The sequence below is a fragment of the Trichechus manatus genome, unplaced genomic scaffold, assembly GCF_000243295.1.
Source record: "Trichechus manatus latirostris isolate Lorelei unplaced genomic scaffold, TriManLat1.0 scaffold00019, whole genome shotgun sequence".
In the NCBI taxonomy this organism is placed as follows: domain Eukaryota; kingdom Metazoa; phylum Chordata; class Mammalia; order Sirenia; family Trichechidae; genus Trichechus; species Trichechus manatus.
The window spans coordinates 21,959,236-21,982,060 of record NW_004443955.1 but is presented as its reverse complement, the minus strand read 5'-3'; the positions used below and the strand labels follow the sequence as shown (position 1 = coordinate 21,982,060).

The window sequence follows — 22,825 nt, the reverse complement described above, 5'->3', positions numbered from 1 at the left end:
GCGGCCCTTCCAGCCCGTCCAAAGGGGTCCGCACTGCGGGGCGCAGAGCAACACCTCAGCTCCAAACGCAATCGCTCCATCACCCGCCAATCGCGGGCCGGACCCGGCCAGAAAACCAGAAACACCCACGAGTGGTGAATGACATTAAGGACAGCCTATAGTCTTGGAGGCGGTGTAGAGGCGGGGTCAGAATTAGCCAATACAGTCGAACTAGCTGTTGTCGGGCGGGAGGAGGACGCCAAGAGAGAGTGCGTGAGGCCGCTTTCGGGAGGATATGGGAGGAAGCTCGTTGAACCAATAGCCGCGGCAGGCGGGCGGTGGCGCGCGTGCGCTTTGGGGCACGTGGATGCGGGCGGGAGGTGGGGAAGGTGGGGGAGGGGACCGGGCTGGAGCGCGGCGGAGCTCCTGCCGCCGCCGCAGCCACCGCTGCAGCGGAGAGGCCATGTTGTGTGGTGTGTGGGGCGGGGGAAGGAGGAGGAGGGAGTAAAGCCGAGAGAGGAGACGGGAGAGAGACACCACACACACGGCACAAGATGGCCGGAGAGGCAGCAGCACCCCGAGCTGTCAGGCTCTCCGCCGCGGCCGTCGGGTCCGCTGACCGGCGGGAAGCTGCACCAGGGCCGCTAGAAGGCCCTCGGGAGCGGGGCGGCCGCGGCTGAGGCGAGACGGGCCGCACGTCGGCGGCAGATCCCGCGGTAGGGGTTCCCGAGGCGGCCGGGCCAGCGATGCCGAAAGTCTCGCTGCGGCAGCGGCCGCGGAGGCTCCCCGGGGCCTCGTCGTCTCGGCCCGGCGCGGGCAGAAGGCTCGGGCGGGCGGCCCGGCCCGTACCTCGGCTGCAGGTGGCCAGGAGGTGCTATCGGCCGCGCTCGGAACTGGTGAGTGGCTCCTCAGCGCCTTTTATTGTCCTTTGTCCTTGGGAAGAAAAACAAAATGTCCTTGAGCGCGCGAGCAGGAGGGGGCGGCGGGCCGGTCCTCGCGCGCCGGCTTTGCCGGGCGGGATGCTCCTCGGCCCCGCTGGCTGGGGTCGCGGGACCTGGGGGCGGGGGGCGCGCGGGGCCTTGTTGCAGACCCCCGCAGTCGGGGTGGGCGGTGGGCGGCCTCGGTGCCAGGACCAGGACCCGCGGGGAAGGGGGCGGCAGCGGGTGACCGCAGGCGGGAGACCGCAGGGGACTGCGCGAGGAGAGCCCCTTTCTGTCCTGGTGAGTTATTTTGATATTTAGGGGGAAAAAAATCGCTTTTAGGTTCTCCAGCGGGGGAGCTTTTTACTCTCTTTCCGGTGAGGTGGGAACTTATCTTTATGGTCGAATTTAAAAGAACAATGGAACCCTGACTACGTTTAAACAAAAATAAATCTTGTTTTTTTTTTCCCTTTTGGGTGTTGGCTTTTAACTCTTTCAAAGCCAATTTTGACGGGTTGCAGTGTTACAGATATGAAGGTACTTGTGTTTATTAAACCTTTGTGACGTTAAGGTTACCTTTTAAACATGCAAGTTGGAAGAGTGCTTGTGGTATTTCAAAAATTACGAAAACAAGTTTACTGTATCGTCAAGGCTATTTAATGGAAATAGATTTGATAATTACGGAGCTAGACGATGACGTTTGATTAAGATAGTTTATCTCACCGAGTAATTGACGCCGAGATAATTTGCCATTCTGTTTTTTGAATAATGATTGACTATACTGTTTGGCACTTTTTTTTTTTTTTTTTAAGATCATAAGGAGCCGTTATCTGTAACTTCTCACCTAGATGTTTGAACATACTTGGGTCAGTTTCTAGACTTTTAAAAGTTTAAGTTGATCATTTTGTTTTATTTTAAAATATTGTATATTATCAGAAGCCGTAAACGTCAAAACTTTTACAAAGAAATAATTCTAACATCAAATCTCTTTGTGAAGTTACTTTCTTGTAGTGTAAATATTAAAGTAGAACTGCTCTCGGTAATGGGCGATGAAGAGGAGCCATATTTGTTGCATTTGTTGCATGTGTAAAAATTTAGATAGATGTGCTTAAAACGGAGCAATATTTTAAAAATATATATCGGTTTCAAAAAATAGGCCGTGTTGTGTATTTATAGTCTACGGATTCAAAAAATTGAGGAAGAATTTAAGTCCAATGAAGAAAAAACCAGAAATCCACAAACCATTGTGTATTTTAGAATATATTTGTCTTCATTTTGTGGTAGCTCTTATGTTGTAAAGGTGCAGATCTACGTAAAAATAGTATTGAGCATGCTTACGTAGTATTCTAAAACCAAAGATACTGGTTTATTCGACCATGTTTCTGAGGGTATTTTTTAATAGTAAAATCGTTTTATTTTTTGAATAGCTTTCATATAGTACTACATGTTACATCAGTTGCGCATATCTTGATTTTTTAGATTTTGTTGTTTGTCAATTTTGGTTTTTCAAGCCAACATTTTTGAAAATTCGAACACTGGAAGTGGTTTTAAATGGATATTTTAAATCTAGTTTTTCTGCGTTCTTTTTAAAGAGTGAAATGCATAATAATTGCTAGCAGTTTAACCTCAAAAGATCTTTTTACATGATAAGTGGGGGGAGGGGAGAGACTGAAGATGTGCCAGACCCTGGTTTTAAATTGAATAAAGGTCTTAGATACTACAAGTTTTAGGCTTGCTTTAAAGACAAAGCTAATATCCCACTTAGTAAGATCAAATAACTTGTGTTTTAAAATTTAAAGTAACCAGTGGCCATTTTAACTTCACTGTTTTCACTTGGAGGAGTTAATTTTTGATTGCTCCTAATTGTAAAAGGTATTTCTAGATGCTAAAGGAAATTTTGAGATTATTCCAGTCTTTAAAAATGGTTAAATTATCCCTTTGTTTTTATGTATTGCCTAGCATCAAATGAGGAAAGAAAATAAAAACAAGGTCATAATCTTAAATCTCTCCAGAGATTTGAATTTACTATAATTCTTTATCTCAGTGCTTTAATCCCTAGTGTTTGTGTGTGCAACCAAAAGATGAGGGCAACAAAGACTGATATTGAGAAATAACTGCAGCCTTAAATATACAGGTAGAGTGTTGATTAGCCTCCTCTTAAAAATTTGTCCATAGATCTTGTGTTTGGAATATCATTGTTTAATCACACTGAAACTTTGGCCAAGACATAACTTAAAAATCACAATATTGATAACCATCTTTTCTTTTTTTTAAAGGTAACTTACAGGATTGAAATTAATTTGGTTGTGGATGGTTCTGAACAAATACGGCTCTTTTGAGGTAAGATTGGGTAAATTTTTATTACTTTGACATAAAAATAAGCTTACCAGCTTTTAATTTTGTTCTTTGATAATTTTTTCCCAGCCAATGAACATTTATGTATGATTTTTATAGAATAGTATGAGTAAATACCTGAAGTAATTTTGCAGTCTTTAAACATTTTCATTGAATGAACAAACGTATAGGTACATAGCCATTGTAATTTAATGTACCCTTTGAATAGTTTAAAATACTGAAGGTCCTTTAAGCTTTTGTTTAATTTTGGAAATAAAAAAGACCGATTATATTTTGAGGAAAATCATGAACCAAAGGTACGGTTTGTTTTAGCTCTATGATACACCATACAGACTATTTTAATCTTTCAAATATTTATTGGAAATTTTGAGCTAATTGCTATTCGTACTAATAGATTTTAGAGAAGAAATATTTTAAGAGTTTAGTTTTTTTTCATTTATGTAATAAAGTTTTAAAACACATCTACTTGTTATTGATTGCCTCATCAGTAAATGTTGAGAGTAATTTTTTTTCCAATAGGTATGCCATTTTGAAAACAGATGGAGTTGTATCTTTGAGGAAAAGGAAGTTTTTGGAAAAGTGTATATTTTATTCAGCAGGTAAGTAAATATTTTTAACCAACATTTGTATAGGAAAATATCACTAAAGTTTACCAAAGAAACGTAAACTGTAGACTCTTTAGTTCTAAAAATGAGGAAAAGCCCATCAGAATCTTCTACCTTACGTCAAAACACTTTTGTATTAAAACAGTCAGTGTATGCCATTTTTATCGGAACAGATAGGCATTCCATACTTACTCATAAAATAGTGCTTCAGGATTATGGTTAGATCTGTAGTAGATGTCAGAATTATGTCTTTACAATCTGAAATATACTTTTTTAGCCTTTTTTTTTTTTTTTGGATGGTACAGAAAACTGGCCTACAAGTTTTCCATTAGCTGACCTTAAACTTCAGAGACGTGTATTTCAAGATCTCAAAACACGTTCATATCTTAGTAATTTGATAGATTCAGAATATTCATTTTACTGGTTTTCATGAGTTTGTTTTTAAACAGGTACAAAAATGAGCTATTTTTCTGGAAACTAGAATAATGTGTCTAAAAAGACTATAGCTTAGTAATTGTAAAGCATAAATGGGAAATAGGAATTGTGCCCAATATGCCTAGTATACAATTCTTTGACATCTTAAAGCTAGATAACGTTAATAAGAAAATATGTTCACAGGTGTTTTTAAAGAAATAGTCTTTATTCTTAACACTGAATCTAGAAATTTATGTCAAGCTGTTTTTGCTAAGTGATTTTGGGCAGAGGAAATATGTAATATAGTAAGGAGTATATTGGGAAATTTTAACAATAGCCGAACAACCAATTAAGATGAGGGCAGGCTTACCTTTATCCTTGAAATTTATGTGGAAACTAAAGTAAAAATCTTTATTAATTCATGTTGGCTTATTCCATTGATTGAAATAGGTGGAAAAGGGAATATATGTTTTTTTTTTTTTTAATTGTGCTTTAAGTGAAAGTTTATAGTTGAAGTTAGTTTCTCATACAAAAATTTATATACACGTAGCTATGTGGCCCTAGTTGGCTCTCCCTATAATGTGACACCACACTCCTCCTTTTCACCCCAGATTTTCTGTGTCCATTTAGCCAGTTCCAGTCCCTTTTTGCCTTCTCATCTCGCCTCCTGAGAGGAGCTGCCCGTTTAGTCTCATGTGTCTGCTTGAGCTAAGAAGCACTCTCCTCATGAGTATCATTTTATGTCTTATAGTCCAGTCTAATCTATGTCTGAAGAGTTGGCTTCAGGAATGGTTTCAGTTCTGGGCTAATAGTCCGGGGACCATGTCTTCCGGGGTACCTCCAGTCTCAGACCATTAAGTCTGGTCTTTGAAAAAGGAAATATTTTTATTGCCTTGGTTTGGCTTATTTTTTTCTCTTTAACCGTTTTACAGTTGGTCAAATTATGTTTTAGCATGCAAAAAAAAATTAAATGTTAGGCTTTTCAGCTATGTATAGTACTTAAAACATATGCAAAGTCAGAACATTCATCATCCCATGCTTTAACACAAATGCTAAGATTAGGGTTTCCTGTATAAAACCCTATGGGGCAGTGCTGCTGTGTCATGGAGGGTTGCTGTGAGTCAAAATTGACTCATTGGCAACGGGTTTGGGTATACAAATGGTAGCACATCAGATTAGCATTCAGGTGTGGTTGGGCACTGTCATAAAAATTGAGATTTGAGTCTCTCAAAACAGAAACCTATGTGGAGCGTAACGTAAGTGTAAGTATACCTTGGCAATGAATTTTTAGTGTCCTACCAAAGGTATAATTTGATCCATCAAAAAGGAAAGATAAAAGGCTAAAGAAGGTTAGAAATGTTATATGAAGATTTTTCTTTTTTTTTTTTTTACCCTAGAAGTAATTTTAATAAAAATCTCCTAAATGATACATAGTAACTTCTAAATTAATCCCCAGTCTAATAGAATTCAGCATTCCTGATACTTGATATTTAAAATAGTGCTTGAGCCAACCTTGTATAATGAACAAAAGTTCTAATGGACAAAGTTGATTGGCTAATGAGGACAAATGTAAATGTACATATTATTATGTTACCTGAAATGACTATTTCATGAGAAAGGTAAATTATTAGTTTACCTCACTTTTTTATGCTTAGGAACCAAAGTCACAAATACTTAAATATTTTAAATTTTGAACTATTTCTTGAATTGTGAAAATCACCTGATTGAGTTGGTGATTAGATTGCATTTGTCATTCTGGTAGTAACTACATGTTTAAAAAAAAATTGCTTGAAGTGCCAAAGAAATGAAAGAAACTATGCCCATAGTTAATGAAAATGTTTAAATAACTATGACATGATGTAGAGTATTTGAAATAAGTAATTTTGAATGTAAATCTTCTTTCAAGTTTAGTTTATTTTGTGCAGAATTGTTTCTTGATTATTTAGAAATTTGGGCTATGAACAACCGATTAATGTACTTTTTCTCCTCATTCATGGAGAGGCTTAAGGGGAAAAATTGAGGATATCTCCATCTTCTCCCTTAATGAGAGACGTGTGATATAATGGAAAGTATAACTGATTCAGCAATCAGGAGACCCAGGTTCTAATTTAAATTAGCCCTATCTGTAATCTTGACATTTTATTCTCTAGACTTTAGTCTCCTAATTTGTATAAGGAATTTGGAATTTCCAATCTCTTACATCCCTTTCAGCTCTTAAATTGGGTGAAAAAAAAATTATAAGGGGTGCCTAATTCTTTTATATGAATTGGAGTGTAGTCTTTATAATTTTTGCATTGCAAATCAGGTATGTTTCTGTGGTGAAACTTGAAGTAATACAATACAGGTCAAGGTATTATATCTGACTTTCTTACTGATTCTTAGACATTCCAAAATTGTAATAAATAATATAAATTCAGATGTTAGAAAATTTACCTTAATGAGGCAGTTAAAGTATGAAATAGTTTTTAAAGAAAAATTGATATAGAAGCTGCAATAAAAGCATTATTTACATTTTTTGTAATAGCTATTAAATATATTTAAAGTTTAAAGTATATTTATCTAACATTTGTAGTTGACCATTAGGATTATAAATGAGCGGATTTATATTTTGCATGCCTAATATAATCTATTCAATTTCTTTTAAGAAGTTTCTACAAATTCAAAGATAAATACCCTCATTTTATCAACTACCTTCCCCTTCCAGATTGAGTGGTTCAGTGCAAACTTTTATTTTAATTTTCCAGTTTGATATGATTTTTGAATGAAGTAACTTTTACAATTTAAATTCCAATACAATTTGAACCTCTTATTACAAATAAAAAGGATACGTATATGATTTAGTTGCATAGATAACATTCAAGTGGTATGTTTTCTACAATAATTTGATAAAGTTTTGGTTTACACATTGTGTAAAGCTCAGTAGGTCTGTGTTTTGGAAAACATTCCTTTTTCCTTTTGAAACTAAGCCATTTGTTTGAGATTGAGTATTTCTCAAAGAAACAATTACATCTTTTAATATTTATGAAATAGTAATTATTTTAGAATGTCAAGCTAGTTATATTTCGTATAATTTTAATGGTTTGTCTTAGGAATGTAGCCAAGGTTTCTTGTTAATGTTAATGACTTTTTCAAGACCTTATTTTTGTAGATTTATATTTCATAGTACTCTCAGATTTTATTTTTAATAAAAGTATTGTTTTAAGGATTTTAAAAGGTGACAAAACCAAGTACTCTTAAAAGCACAAATAGGCTAATAATGATGATACAAGAATTGATTAAAGTGCTCCTTGCTTTTTATTATAAATGGACCAGCAACAAAAATGGTTGTTAGTATTATACGTACAATTTAATGTTAAATAAGTCAGAAAACAGATACTTCTGCAAAAGATTAGTATAGGTAGGAATATGAGCAAAATACCCGTTTTTGTCAACAGTTTAAGCTGAAAATCAATCCCCTTCCTACACCCACCTTGCAGTGAAGCCAAAGTACTATTTTAAACTTTGTCACCTTTTGGGAAGGAGATGCTATGAAATGACAGATGATATTGGAGTCAGTAATTTTTGTGGTGGTGCGAAGTGAGATTCAAGTCCTTTTCCTGTTTCTGATGGAGTCAGAACCCAGAGGCACATACATAACTACTGCTACCAAAAACCAAACTAGTTACCGTCAAGTGGATTCTGATTTGTGATGACTTCATGTATGTCATGTCAGTGGAGAACTGCACCCCATAGAGGTCTTTCAAAAGCAGATCTCCAGGCCTTTCTTCCCAGGCGCCTCTAGGTGGATTTGAACTGATTGCACCGTATTATTAATAAGTGCCATATTGTTAGATCAGTGTGAGAGATTTCCCTTAGACATTTTCTTCATGAAAATTTCACGGGTTAATTCCACACTTTTCTGCTCTTAGTAGTTAAATGCATTTATATTGCTTGGTTGATTTAAGATTTGTCCTTGTTCACAAAATTCTCTCATAAGCTCGGATTAAATTTGGAAGTGTAAAAATAAATAATGCTATGTTTCTTTTAAAATTGTTTGATTTGTTAACTTGCTGGGAGGATATTTTAGCACCTTATTATATCCTTACAGGTAATTTTGAAGCACATCTTTGCCATTTCTTGATTATGATTCATCAAAATGACTAAAGACATTTAGATATGGTGAGATAATCAGGGAATTGCTCTATAGTTTGAAACCCAGTCTAGGAATAGCATTTGGGTAGCTTAGTTTTAGTTTAATAAATTATAAACTTAAGCTCTGCTCTTATTAGCATTTTAAAAACCTTCAATTGCTACATTTTTATTGAACTTTTAAGCTTTTTTTGGTAAATCTACATATTATTGTAATAATATACTTGGAAGCAGAGATTACTGGTAAAAGGAAAGTATATACCTGTATTGAAATGTAGGATGTAGGAAATACTACTTTCTATGTTTAGTTCATTGGGGTATTTAAGTCCAACTAGTGAAAAGTATGGATATAATGTTTTTCTTAACATGTTTGTATTTTAGGAAGGATTAGAACTGATTTTTGTTGTTTTAGTTGAATAGAGCAATAGAATTAATAACTATAGCGTATAAGGTTCCTTTCTAGTACCTTATTTTAGAAAACTTGATAAAAGTACAAATAATGTGAAATAATATGGTAAAATTAAGGAATGGGGGAAAAATGCCTTGCAGGCAGGTAATGGGAGTTTTCCTTTAGAAGGCTTGAAAGTAGATTAGATGAAAGACTACTAGATGAAATAGTTGTGAATTGTTCAGGAGTGATACACAGTGATCTTCTCTTTGGACTGTTGTTCATAAATACATATATCTCTTGGTCTACCAGTGAATGGTTAGTATAAGATATTTTGGTGTAAATCATGGCATTTAATCTATTTTTGTCTTTTTCTATGCATAAAATTATATTCTTTTTGCCCTTTACAGAAATGTGAATCCCGAGACTGAGTTCTCTGAAGGACCTATACAAAGTAGTAGACGTTGGAAGCATTTAGTAAGTTTAATTTACATTTTAAATATGTTTTTTAGTTTCAGATTTGACTGATGTTCTGAGTAATTGAGTCAAAATTGTAAAAATATAGCGGGATTTAGTAAAGATCAAACACTATGAAGATAAATCAACATTAGCTTGGTTGTGAAGTTTACTATTAAAGTTTTGCTTATTAATTTACTTTAACCTATTCTTTTCTGCTTTCTTTATTTTTATACTCTGGCAAAGGTGAAATGCAAATAAACCCACATTTGAACATGCTTCTAACATTTGATCCTAGATCTAGCTGGGTGTTGGCAAACTACTTCCTATTTTTGTAAATAAAGTTTTATTGGAACACAGCCATGCCCGTTCACCTTAGATGTTGTCTGTGGCTGCTTTCCCACTACAGTGGCAGAGTTGAGAGGAGTTGTACCCAGTGGCCACAAAGACTTAAATATTTACTATCTGGTCCTTTAAGGAAAGCTTGCCAACCCTTGTCCTATATCCACTCCTCTTGTCAACTTTTCCCTACCTTTGTAGAACTCAGAAGCCCTTGTCTTCCCTTTTGAAAATTGAACATACTTTTCATGAATTTCAATGTAGTAATTAATTATTTCTTTTAATTAACTAATTGTGAAGTTTTCTTAAATAAAAACCCTAACAAAAAATCCTTCAGCCTGATTGATATTGGGGCTGGGCTTTGTTATTAGAAGACTTGGTTACCACTACTGTGGACTAGTTCTTCTAACTTTCAACTTGAGAAATTGTGGGAAACAGTGGATGGGAAGGCTGTATAAAAGAATTTGGATGAATTCTCCAAGAGGATTTCTTGTTGACAGAACTTCTTAGGTATGCTATAGAATTACATGTTAGCTGTTTTATGAGAATAATTCTTTTGAATTATATTTGGGAATCTCAATTCTAGAGGGTAGTTCTTTGTTTTTTACCACTGCTTCAGCTTCCATCTGTAAATGGCTAATTCCATCTATAAATGGCTAATAAGGCCAACAAAATTAGTGAAATTCTTTTTGTGTTATTTCATAGTGGGGGGAGGTGAGGACAGAGGTGAGAACTTTTTTCCTAATATAGTACAATTATTAGCCTCATGTCTAATTGATTCTGTTTTGAAGAGTTAATTGCCTTGCACATAATGGATGCTCAATGAATACTTTTTGATTTATTATATAAATGTAGTTTCTATTAAATGCATTAGATGTAAATCTAGTGTTAGGTCTAATTGAAAAATATAGTGAAGTTGATTATTAAAACAAGTTTTAATGTTTTAAATATTAATTTTTAGGTATGCCTGAAAGCCAAAACTTTGATTCAGTAAAAATTAAAGTTGATAAACTAAAGCTCTCAATCTCTTAACATGCACATGTAGTTAAATTTTAAACTGATAAGGACAATTGGGATGATTTGATTTGTAAAACCTTAAAGAAGATGATTTCTTAGTTATTGTAATTGACCTTGTTATGGTGATTAACAGCTGGCTAGTTGTTTTTAAATAATTATGTAGTTAGTTTTTATGACCATCTTACTCAGGAGACCCAGATTTGTTAATGCATATTTTATTGAAGATTCAAGCTGTTTTTGGTAATAAGGCAAAATACATGGATTTACTTTTTAGGGCTATCTCCCATAAATGTTTTAAAATTTCAAGACCAATACAAAGAAGATGGAAATCAAGTTATAAGCACTAAGAGCCTTACTTGCATGATGGGAAGGATGAATTTATTCTCTAGATTGTAGTTTTGTAATAAGTGAGTTTTAAAATAATATAAAGTTACATCGATATAATAGTAGCTTTGTTATAGCCACTCATTTTAAAATTTAAGAATCATTAATAATTCCTTTTTCCTTTGCTCACTCCAATTCCCCACATATTTCTTCGCTATTAAAAATGGGACAAACTTGCTGAGAAATAGAGGCAATGACCTTGTTTATTTAGAGGAATCTTTCTTAAACCCAATCCATAGGATGAATCGCTTGCATTTCAACTAACAATTTTATAATGTTCCAGTGTTTTAGAACAAATTTTCTGAGGTAGAATTTAAAGACCTCCATGCTCAATTTTCTTGTTCTTAACTTGCGGATGTACAGTTTGGAGTGATGTTAAGAGGTAGCAGTTACTTATCATATGTTTCCCTACAAGCTTTTATCATTGCCTTTGGGAATTGGTAATTTAGAACAAGCCATTTTCATTAAAAGAGAAGTATAAACTAGTGAATATTACAGTGGAAAAATTCTCCTAGCCTTCCAAATTATGAGCTTGAAGCTTATATGTGAAATACATAAATGATGTAAATCTGTCTGCTGATGGAATCCTAGATCAAAGCATCATCTCTTCAGTATGCCTACAGTAACTCAGAAGTCATTAGTGGAGTTTTGACATCTAAACCCTACCCAGTTAGTTAGGTATTAGATACTGGTTTTATTTTGATGCAAGACTGATTTGTTTTCAAACCAGAAAGTGTTGTATCTTTAAATAATTGACCCTATGTGTTCTTCAGAGATTTCCTTACTATTGGAATGTAAATTATCTTGATTCTGTAAGGGTAGCTTCTAGGTCCTCAAATACTTTGGTTACTTTCCTCTCTGGTATATAGGAATAATAGCTAATACTTGTTGAGGTCTTCCTACACACCAGGCACTGTTGTGAGTACTGTAAATGTACTAACTCACTTAGTCCTCAGTGCAACCACAAGAGGTAGGTACTACTAGTGTTTACACTGTATAGATGAGAAACTAGTAAGGATTTCATTTACCAAAAAAACCTCCAGACTCAAAACACGTCTGATTTGTTTTGTTTTTTAATATAACTTTACTTACTTGTGAATTTAGCTTTTATAAGACTTTGGAATTCCATGACAATAAACTTGAGTAAACCCCTTACCGTTTCTATTTTAAGGTGCTTTGATACTTGACCTTTTAAGTTTCCACCTTTAGCTTTGAAGGAGTGCAGATTTATCATGACTTTTTAATCTTTCTCTTTTGGCATTCTTCATTACTTTTTAAAAAACATTTCAAGTCTGTGATGAATGTATATGATCGCATAACCAACTTGTTATAATATTTTCTAATCTATGTTGTCACATAAACACACTTTTTTAAACCAATGCATTTTATTGAATAATTTTGGAATGATTTAAATAATGTTAGATTTTCTTTAATTTTTTTTAAAACAAAGGTTTAAAAAGAAAATGCCCTGGATAAATTTTACCTCTAGTCTCATTACTGAAGATATAAAGCATTGAGTTTATCATTTAATGCACCAGTTGAATAAATGGCACTTCTAGCTATTGAAACGTTTGTAGCTTTATATCAGTGTATTTTTAGTGATGGTGTTCATCATAATAGTATTTTCATGACTAACTTCATTTAGAGATTAAAGCTTTAAAGCTTTATTTTAGTTGTGTTTTAACATATTGGGGAAAAATTGTCTTATAGTCAGCTGTTCGAGAGTAGAATGAAGGGTTTTTATTTTTATGCATCTAGAAGTGTAAGGCCCTTAATTTTAAGGAATGAACAGTTCAAATGAGAGATGTTTTACTGATACGGGGAATGAACGCGGTATTCAATTAGTCTTTTAAGGCTGGGGAGAAATAGGTGCATTTACTAAGGAGAAGTACCTTATTTTTGGTTGTTACTGATGTGACACTCCTTTCCAGTCAACTTTTTTTGTATGGGTGGCAGTGTCTCTTCGTTAACCAAATAGTTTAAGTAGATTTTTGTATTGTGAGTAATAGACAACATACCTTAATTATAGTCTAGAAGACAAGGAAATTACCTAATAACCAAAAATGCCCTTATATTTAATTGCTTCCAAGTCAGTCACCCTGATTGTATTTACATAAATTTGGTTGGAGAGCTGCAAAATGTCTAGCGAAGACCAGGGTTTAAAACTTGTTCTTGCAATTAACATTTGATCTTGATGAATCAAGATCATTTATTTCAGTAAAATCACCCAACTTCCCACTTCTCTCTTCAGTTCAAATTATTTAAGTAAAGAATTTTTTTGTGTGTGAAGATCATTTGATATTTTGCAATGAGAGTTTTATTTTAGTTGTATATAATGTGAAAACATACAGCATTTTATGGCAAATGTTGAATAAGCTGGGTGGATGCTTGGCATTTTTGATGATTTTTTTCCTGGTGGCTGCATATTTCCTGCATTCTCAGATGTACAGTTAAAGATGATGGTATCTATATAGGCTATTTGCATTATTTAAGTAAAATTAATTAACATCTGTTGGACTGGAAAACTATGCTATGATCTGCTACTTCTTTTTTTTATCCTTTAAGATTCTTTTCTATATTTAGTTTTCTTTTAAGAAGCTTGGAGATTTTCTGCACTGAGATTTAGAATTTTCACTGTTGCTGTGATTTAGCTTCTGAGTTTTGAACTTTGATTTTTGTTTTTACTTTTCATATAGACAATATAACAATGTTAGTGTTAAATATTAAAAATTGTGACTCCTCATTGCCACTTTTTTATGGATACAAATGTATCTGTGACAGAACTTTGTTACTTGTATACAGTCTTCCCTTGATTCTTAATATTGAGAAGTTATAAGTAAGTCAGACCTTGAGTTCAGTGCATACAACTTTGAAATAATACAAAGTTTCATAGCCTAAAGCTGCTGCAAATGTAAAGCTTTGTGCATGGTAAGGGTATCTTCAAGGTGGGTGGATGTTCTCTGTTTGAAGGAATAAGAAAGATCACTGGTATTCCAACAGCATTTTTTTTTCTTCTAATTTTTTCATAAAGCACCCAGTCAGCTTGAAGAGTCAAATGGACCCTCCCTCTCAGAAACCAAGATGGCAGTCTACTATGGGGAATTGTGAAAAATGGATTAATACAAGAGTGCTGTGATAATATGCAACCAAGACAGGGTTCTTTTAACATGGATTCCATGAAATGAAGATATAGGTTTCTTACCCAACACAAATGGACAATGGATTTGACTTTCTAAAGACTTTTTGTATTGTTTAAAAGAAGGACGTTTTTGACATTTGGAGAAGAAAGATGGCACATTAACATAGTTAATAGTTTGTATGCCTGGAAGTTTTTGCAATTTTTGTATGAGTATGACCTTATGGCTTGTTAACCTTTAATAAAATTTCTAACACTTTAAACTTTCTCAGTTTGGGCTGTTTTTTTTTTTTTTTTTAAATCCATTTCATTCAGTGTTCACTTAGGGCCTTAATAACGCTTTGACCTTTACAGTTGCCTAGCAGTAAAGTGTACTGAATAAAGCTGGTAAAATGGAAGTGGTGTACTGGAAAATGTTTTGTCTGTGTCCACAGAGTCATGAAAATTTATTTGTGCTTTGAGATAGTCATTTGGCTGAAATGCTATTTCATTTGTGTTTTCTTGAAACACCTTGGCAAAAACAACTTAACCAGTGGGTAATAATACAATCTTCAGTGTGTCATGAGATTTTAATGAACTTTTAATTCAAAATACCTTTTGCCCCACAATTCAGGATGAGTGATAACAGTATTTCTCTCTGAATTATTTTGTGTTGATAGAAAAGGTACCTGTTACCAATGCTTTTTAATTTTATAAATAAATGCATTGCAATGGAATATGTTGATTTCAATATTTAAACTGATGCCTTCTGTTGTCTTAATATTAGGAGAAAATGTGTTGCATTTATAGGCAAGAGTCCTTAGGATATTCATAAAAGGGCTTAAAATATTGGTGGTAATGTTTATAAATATATTTTAAGTAAATACGAAATAGAATTATTTTCTTATATGTTTCTTACCCTGTACAGTTGGAATTCAGATTAAATGAATGACATCATACGACAGATAATTTGTTTTAATTTCAAATGCCAGATGAATACCAGGTTTAGTTTATTGCTCATCTTTTATCAGTTTCAATAACTATTGTAAAGATGGTAGCCTTTATTTGGATAGACCAAATGAAAGGTTGATTATATTTTTGTATTATACAGAGACCAAGGTATATAATTAAACCTATATTTTTTTGTCAGAAATATTTAATCATACTGTGTTTGTGATTAATGTCAAATACCATAGCATACATATCCATGATCAATACATGTGCAGTATTTGTTCTCAATGACTAAGTTGAACGGTTTGGTCTTTGTATACATTCAAAAGTGGAATTTTGGATTTTGATTTTGGAACAAAAGTTATCTTTAGAGCGTACAGAATTGAGTTGGAGGTTTGATTATGGATTTTATATTTACCTCGGTTCAACCTGGTTGCTTTTGTTGGGTTTAATCTAAAATGGAGTTCTTCGGTGAGGGAAGGACCATACTATGGCAGATTGTATGTTGAGTAAGAAAGATGGATTGGATTTTTTGGGGGTGTGTGTGTTTACTTGTTTGGAGTATTTGTTGAAAGAAAGGGTATTGAATACTTGCTTTTGGTATAAGTAATAATTTTGTTTCCATAGATTTCATGGTTTTAAGTAGAATTTGCTTCGTGATATTTATTTGATAACTTGCCACCTGATATGAGCTATTTACCATTGTTGAAATGGATGTATACTTCGAGTTGAAATCTGAGATTTGAGGGAAAGTTTGGGATGTGTGTGTTGGTTTTGGGGTTGAGTTTCTTCGGTTTGTGATTTAAAGGTGACCATGGTAGGTCCCTATTCTTGAATTTGAAGAACTTGGTTTTGCCTAAATCAGTGTGGAAAGTAAATATATTGTGGTTATGAGAATTTTCTTGATCAAGTTTCCAAGGTTATATAATGGGTTAAATAATTTTGTGGAAAGAGAAAGAAAAATGGTGAGATTCTTGGAATAAAAACTGATTGCATTAATTTTTGCTCTAATACATCTGAACACTAGGGAGGCGCTCTTGAGTTGTAAAAGTTACCCCTTTCTTCCAGTTGGGATGGAAAATTCCTTCCTAAATTTTGTCTTTATTTGGTTTTTATACATCATAAAGACTGCAAGCCTTCAATTTAATTTATGAAATTGAGGTTTTGCTTTTATTTAGAAACCATTTTACCCATGGGGGGGTAATTTTTAAAAAGATTAGTACTTAAGCTAAGCTTTAGGTTCTCTAAGAATTATCCCTTTTTCAAAATGGCTTGATAAAACACCACTTCCTGTCCAGAAAGGAAGTTATTTTAGCTCAAGGACTGAAATATTTAGCAGATCTTTAAACAAAAGGAACAAATTACATTTCTCTCTGGCTTAGAAAGGGTGTTTAAGCCAGAGGGGGTTAAGAAGCCCTCCCCCTCCCCCTGATGGGGTGGTCTGGAGGGGCAAGGAGGTGTGGGGGTGGGGGTCCTTAGGCTCCCTGGGATGGAGTATCTTTTTTTTTTTTGGTGGAGATGAAGGGGTGGGTCTATGGTACATCACCTGAGTTGTGGGGTAAATGTAGAGAGTGTCAATCAAAGGCAGAGCTCTCAGAGCTGGGAAGGAGGCTCTAGATGGCGGCTGTGCCTTAGAGAGAGCGCGCTCTGCTCGCTGCCTTCGCCTCACTTTACGCAACTTTCCCTAACTTTACGGCAGCCTCAGGGGGCCCCCGCAGCCCCCTGCCTCTCCTAGTGACTTACTGGGGTCGATTCTGACCTTTTTTAGGGAGAAAAGCAGCTTTTAGGAGCTTTCTTTTCGTGCCTTGTTGGAAAGAAGCAGCCGTACTGAGAGCCCAGGTCGTTGTTTTTTCCAGCTTAGAAGCCATGGCGCACCTCCATTTTTGTGCGCTCTCCTAATGAGGTTTTTTTTCTTCCGGACCCGTTTTAGTATTAATTTTTGCGTGGTTTTTTTTTGACCTGTTAACATATTTGACTACTATTTTATTTATTTTTCGTTTTTTATCGAGGATTTTGCCTTTATTTTTAATTATTTGGGATCAGATATTTTTCTACTAGATAGGACTCTCGCATTGGACCTACTACATGGATCAGGTAAGTTCATGATCATTAGTGATAATTTTAAAGATTTTTATGTTTAAGTTTGCTTTGTTTTCTGTAAATATGAGAAATTCCTGGATGACGCAATAAGATACAGAGATTGTTATTTGTATCCAGTGTGTTACTTTGAGAAACTTTCTTTATTGATAGTGATGCTTCCCCTGCTCGGTTTATGCTTTTCTTTTTTTTTTAAAGAAAAAATAGAAATATTTTGATTTTTGGTGTTTGCCGTTGTTGTGTTATAACAATATCGTTACATCGTCAGGACTTTGTTCCTGATAATAAAAACCATCGATAGAAGCCGGGACCTTACCTTTCTTTCAACTTTTGACAGTAAATACCTGGGCACAGGACTTCAAAGCAAACAGATTCCCCCTCCCCCTTAATATTTAAGAATTAAAAGATGATGAGAAATAAGGACAAAAGCCAAGAGGAGGACAGTTCGCTACACAGCAATGTATCGAGGTATGAGCTATCAACTTTCTTTCTTTTTTATTTTTTTGGGGGAGACCTCAGCTTACATTGTTTACCTTGACAGACATGGATTGCTGTCTGTTTTATTTTAAGTATTTTACTAATTTGGATTCCTTTTTTAAAGCGTGACCTTGAGATTGCTAATATGCCACACCCTAATTTTTTGGTAGCAATTTATGAAAGTTGAGTTGTGACTTAAGGCCTCTTACAGCAGTCAAAAGGTAAGGTACCTTTATTCAAAGGGGCCTTTCCTGTAAACTACAGTTTTTCTGTCAATAAATTTCAGTTTTTAGGTTTTTTGTGCTGCAGAAAAATGACCTTGTCGGTTTAGCCATTGCTGCATTGCACCATTTTACATACAAGGCAGATTTTTTCTTTGAAGAATCAGAATACCCAAACTTGTAAGTGAAGGCCATAGAGGAGCCTTGTAGTAGTAAATTATAGTAAATAGACATTTGAGAAAGTTATATGAATGAAAAAATGTACATTTTAAAATGAAATTGCGAAAAGAACCCTTTAACTGATGCCTCTCAGTTTATATTTTTATTTGACTCTGTATTTCTTTGGATACACTTACCATTTTAAAATATTTTGGTATGATTTTATCAAAACCTTTCCTTGATGGTTACAGTTTCTCTATTTATGAAATCAAACCTGTGATCACAGAAATCCCTGGAATACTGTTAATAGACTTATGTTTCGTGTTTGGTTACTGTGATTATGCTTACAATTGTATATTTTTACATTTAAGATGCTTTAAGGTTTGCATTTGTATGCTTGTATTCTGGCAGTGCTTGCTGGTTGGGATGTATTTTATCCTTATGTATTAGTTGTAGGTGCTTTAAAATTTTATTGATCTTTTTCAACAGAGTCGTCTGGAATGCTTTATTTTATGAAGCTTATAAATGTAATGTTTGTTCAAATGATGATTTCACATTTGTTGGAGTACCTTGTTAGTGACTAAATAATAAAGCCACTAAGATGTTGTTTGTTCCTGTATAATAATTAAAAAAAAATACACGAATGTATTTCTTGATGTACGTACTTACGAACTGTAGTGTTATAAATTTTAAATCATGCAGTTAATGAGGATGTGATTGGTTATGTGAATTTTCTTAGCAGTTTTGCTTTTAATTTATAATTTTCTCTAGGTAATAGACTTTTACTATTAGGCTAGTGAATTTGAAAGTTTTGGACATGGTTTGCTTATTACAGATGTCAAACTGTATTTATGCTTTATTATATTTCAAGACATTTTCATCCTTTTAAAAATACATTCCCAAATTCTTTTGCAAATTGACTTGTCACAGTTTGGACTGCTATGTTTTGAACTGAGCTCATCTAATTTCTAAGGTTATATTTAGGTCAGAAAACTTATCTACTAATCCTAAACTGATTTCTTTGCAAAGTAAAGATTATTTGAAGAACTAGGAAACCATGGGTATATTAGACACATTATTAAAGGTTCAGTAACTAAAACTCTTACTCCCTTGAGTATATGATTTGCATAGTCTCACATGGGTTTTGGCTTTCTTATGCAAGGTTTGTGGTTAACATCACTGATCAGACTATGCTTTCTAATTCTAAAAGTCAATCTGCCTTAGTCTTTTTTTTTTTTCTTCTTTAAATACTTCTACTGTCACCTGGAAAAATATGTGGAAGATGTCATGCATTTGCCTTCTGGCATCGGGATAACAGCTGAACAAGAAGCATGAACTGTACTTTTAAATAAGTTCTGTCAGTTATACTTTGAATCATATACCTGATGAATGTACAAAAACATTTGAGACTCCGTCAAGAGAAGATGGAGTTACTTTTAAATTACTATTACCTTAAATTGCATTCTTTAACTACACATACATAATTACGACATAATTTCTTTTCAAAATTGTAAAGCTTAAGGATGTTGGTGGTATTTTAATATAATAGATTTCTAGTGAGGTGAGGTTAGGGGACAGTATTGGTAACTACTGCTTGGTTCCCTATCAGAGCTACTCCACAAGGACCTAGTTTCCGTGGCACAAAGTATAGTGCTTAGGGAATACTACAGAAATTATGGTTGCAGCCTGAGCCACAGGAGACTAAAGGAGTTTGCAGGTCAAATAAACTTTGGTCTGAGAATTACTTTAGGATCTGAAAGGATTGCGTGTAAGTTTATGTAAATCCGGTTATTTTCGTGTTTTTGGGAATAGTGCACTATTTAATAGTGATTATATAAGTTAGTATTTCTGTACTTTTTTGCCAATAAATTCTAAGGTTACACTTTGAAGATTAAAAGTTCACTTTCAAAAATATTTTAAAAATAATTGGCATCTGTAAATATTTTAAAGGGAGATACGTAATGTCTGTGGTATACACTTCTACATCTATCTAAATTGGTAATAGAGGAATGTTGGTGGAACTGTGCACACAAGACTGCTGTGTGTTCTAAGACGATACATTTGCAATTTACCCTAAGAAATGAAACAGTTTATTAAATCTACCCCCAAGTCTTCTGCCTTTGAGCCAGTTTATTTTGATAACCTTAGGTGTGGGCAAAATCTTCTGCTTTTTATTAGCCATTTAGCAGTTATTCTGAAATGCTGGGGATGATTAGAAATGGCATATGCAGTTGCTTTTGGACTGGAACAGGCAGTTTTAAGTGGCAGCCATTTTATGACTCTTAAATCTTAAAAACCGGGATTTTGGGGAAGACTGAAAAGGAGTGAAAACCTGAAATATCAAGAACCTCTTTTTTTTTTTTTTTTTACTTTCTCACCCCTTCTTTGGCTCTCTGGTGTTGAAATAAAAGACAACTCGGTAGTTAGCCCAGGCAGCAGCTCTGTGAGCCCCTGGCATCTTGGTGCAGGTCCAACTCAGTCACAAAATGGCTGTTCCTTTGTGCCGCAGCGCTGACAGACATACTGCATTGCACTGTGTACTCGCCAAACAGCAGGAAGTTGCCGTGTGGGGTTCAAAGGCCGGCCGGCGCTGGCGCCGGGCGCTGATTGGCAGTGCGCGGGCTTGGTAACAGCAGGGTCAACGGCAGCGGCTCTTGGGCAGTCCCGCCCGTGTGACGTCAGGCGGCTCGCCGTGGGGAGGGGTGAGCGCAGTGACGTCCGGCCGCGTGCGCCGCTCGGGTGCTTCCTCCTTCCTTTGACTTAGTGGGCCGCCCGCCACGGGGTAGGGCGGCGGTCGCTGAAGATAGGGCGTGGGAGGGGAGAAGGCTGAAGGCCGGGAACTCAGGAACTCGGCTTGGGGCTTTCCGATGGTCGGCAGCTTTTCCGACCGGTTTTGTTCCCGGGAGTTCTGTCCGCCGGGAGTTCTGTCCGCCTTTTCTGTTGTCTACACGTTAGGTGCAGTGTGTATTACTTTGCACGTTTCTGAGAATGTTTTTTCTCTTTTTTAGAAGCCACTTCAGCTTTTTGAGAAAAAGTAAAAGGCAGTAATTGGAAACCTGCAAATAAATGTTTTTCCTCTTTTAGAAGCCACTTTAGCTTTTTCAGGAAAAGTAAAAGGTACTAATCGGAAACCTTCAAATAGAAACCTTGACAGATTTTATATTTTTTCGTTTTCTTTTCCGGTATTCTAGTGGTTTTTATTATTTTTTCTTTCCAGTGTGAAGAGATTAATGAATTTAATTGATTTTATTTCCAGTAAGCAAAAACGTTTCACTACAAGAGGGGGTATTTTTGTTTTAATTGTAACATCATAACTGATAATACAGCTGTTATTTCATACATGTCTCATAAAGGGAGGATTATTTGAACTCCCCCCCGTGCATTTTTTCTTGCTATCAAACATTTTCTCAGTTGACATTTCATGGAAAAAAGTCAGTGTGTGCTAAGTGATTTATTTTTAAGATCCACAGTGGAATACTTGAATAGAAAATAGTTTTTAAGATTTTCCACTTTCTGTGAAACATTAGGTTAATTAGAAAACGACAGCTTAAAGCATTAGGCACTATGTAAACAAGCATCAGCAAACAATTCTTAATTTTAACAGCACTTGCTAAAGAACAGTGACTCCTAAAACTTCGCTCATAGTGGAATCACTTGGCAAAATCTTGGGAAACATCTTTTTAGAGCCCCCATCCTGGAAAACTTGTTAAACTTGTTAAAATGCTTCTTAGGTGATGCTCATGGTCTGCCTGGTTTGGAAATCTAAGCAGGATCTCTGATTTAAAAAAAAAAAACAAAAAACCAGAATTTACCAGCTACTCTTTCATAATTCATTCACAGTAATGAATAAACATGAAGCCTTGCATTAAAAATATGAAGGGAAGGCTATATTATTGGATTTCTGTATTGTATGGTGAAAAACATTTTTTTTACATTACATTGAGAGTGTTTTTAGCAGTAGCAGAAATGGGTAAGTTGTCATGAAGTAGGTCATAGTTCAAAATTCTTAATTCATTGAGGAAAAGATCCTACTTCAAAAGAGATGTGGACCTCCGAAGTGTTGGTAGAGATGTTTTCTTGGCCATGTCTCAATTTTCTGAATAAAGTATAAAGGTAAAACTAGTTGCAATAGTTGGTTTGTAGGTTCACATAGTCTTCAAATTTTGGTAATAATTCTTTGGATAGTTTATGGGAACATTAGGTGAGTTTTCATAGTTTGTGTTATAGAAGTGTTCATGAGAAGTTCTGTAATTATGCTCAAATGTATATTAAGCTTTATTTTATTGCACATAAAATACCTTAGCAACCTTGGACACTTCAGTAGTATAGAACCTAAGCCTTGATGGGAATTATCTGTAGTGACCAACTTTGTCTTTCAAGTGCATCTACTACAAGAAAAAAGACAGTAATCCCTCACTGAGATTGAATTCTGATTGATTGTATTAAAATTTTAGTCCTTCAGTTCCTAAAAGTGGGAGGGAAAAGAAAGTCAGTATTGTAGTCTTGTTCAGGAAGGATGAACTATAATCTCCAGTGAAGGCATTGTAGCTCAAAATAGGTATCTTTACTTCATGAGTTAAAATGGTTATCATGATTAGCAGTTTATCAGTGAATTGCTTGCAATCCGCTTGGAACCAGTTAACTTTTTAAAGAACCAGTGTTTATTAAGTCTGTTTAGTAAGCCTTCTTTGGGTTTTTCTCTTGTGTGGAGAATGGCGTTTTAGATTCTTGCTGCTTAAGCTTTAGTAAAAGCCTGAAACTTCCAGTTGGTATTTGGTTCTTGGGAGGTTAGTACTTTTTGTAAACATTATGTTAGAGGT

The 22,825-nt window shown here is 35.1% G+C and overlaps 1 protein-coding gene and 1 long non-coding RNA gene across 2 annotated transcripts in view; both read left to right on the top strand.

Moving 5' to 3' along the window:
- The first annotated feature begins 514 nt into the window (after positions 1–514).
- LOC111819816 (uncharacterized) lies at positions 515–4,172 on the top strand. The gene is made up of 3 exons (XR_002823396.1): positions 515–875; positions 3,176–3,239; positions 3,774–4,172. It is a non-coding gene; the product is annotated as an uncharacterized LOC111819816 (long non-coding RNA).
- An 897-nt stretch (positions 4,173–5,069) lies between these two features.
- Positions 5,070–22,825, top strand: part of CHD2 (chromodomain helicase DNA binding protein 2) — a 144,332-nt gene continuing 126,576 nt past the window's right edge. The window contains exons 1-2 of the mRNA XM_023727811.1: positions 5,070–17,145; positions 17,486–17,616. Coding sequence (XP_023583579.1) covers positions 17,555–17,616 — 62 coding nt within the window. The 5' untranslated portion in view covers positions 5,070–17,145; positions 17,486–17,554. The remainder of the gene's footprint in view (positions 17,146–17,485; positions 17,617–22,825) is intronic.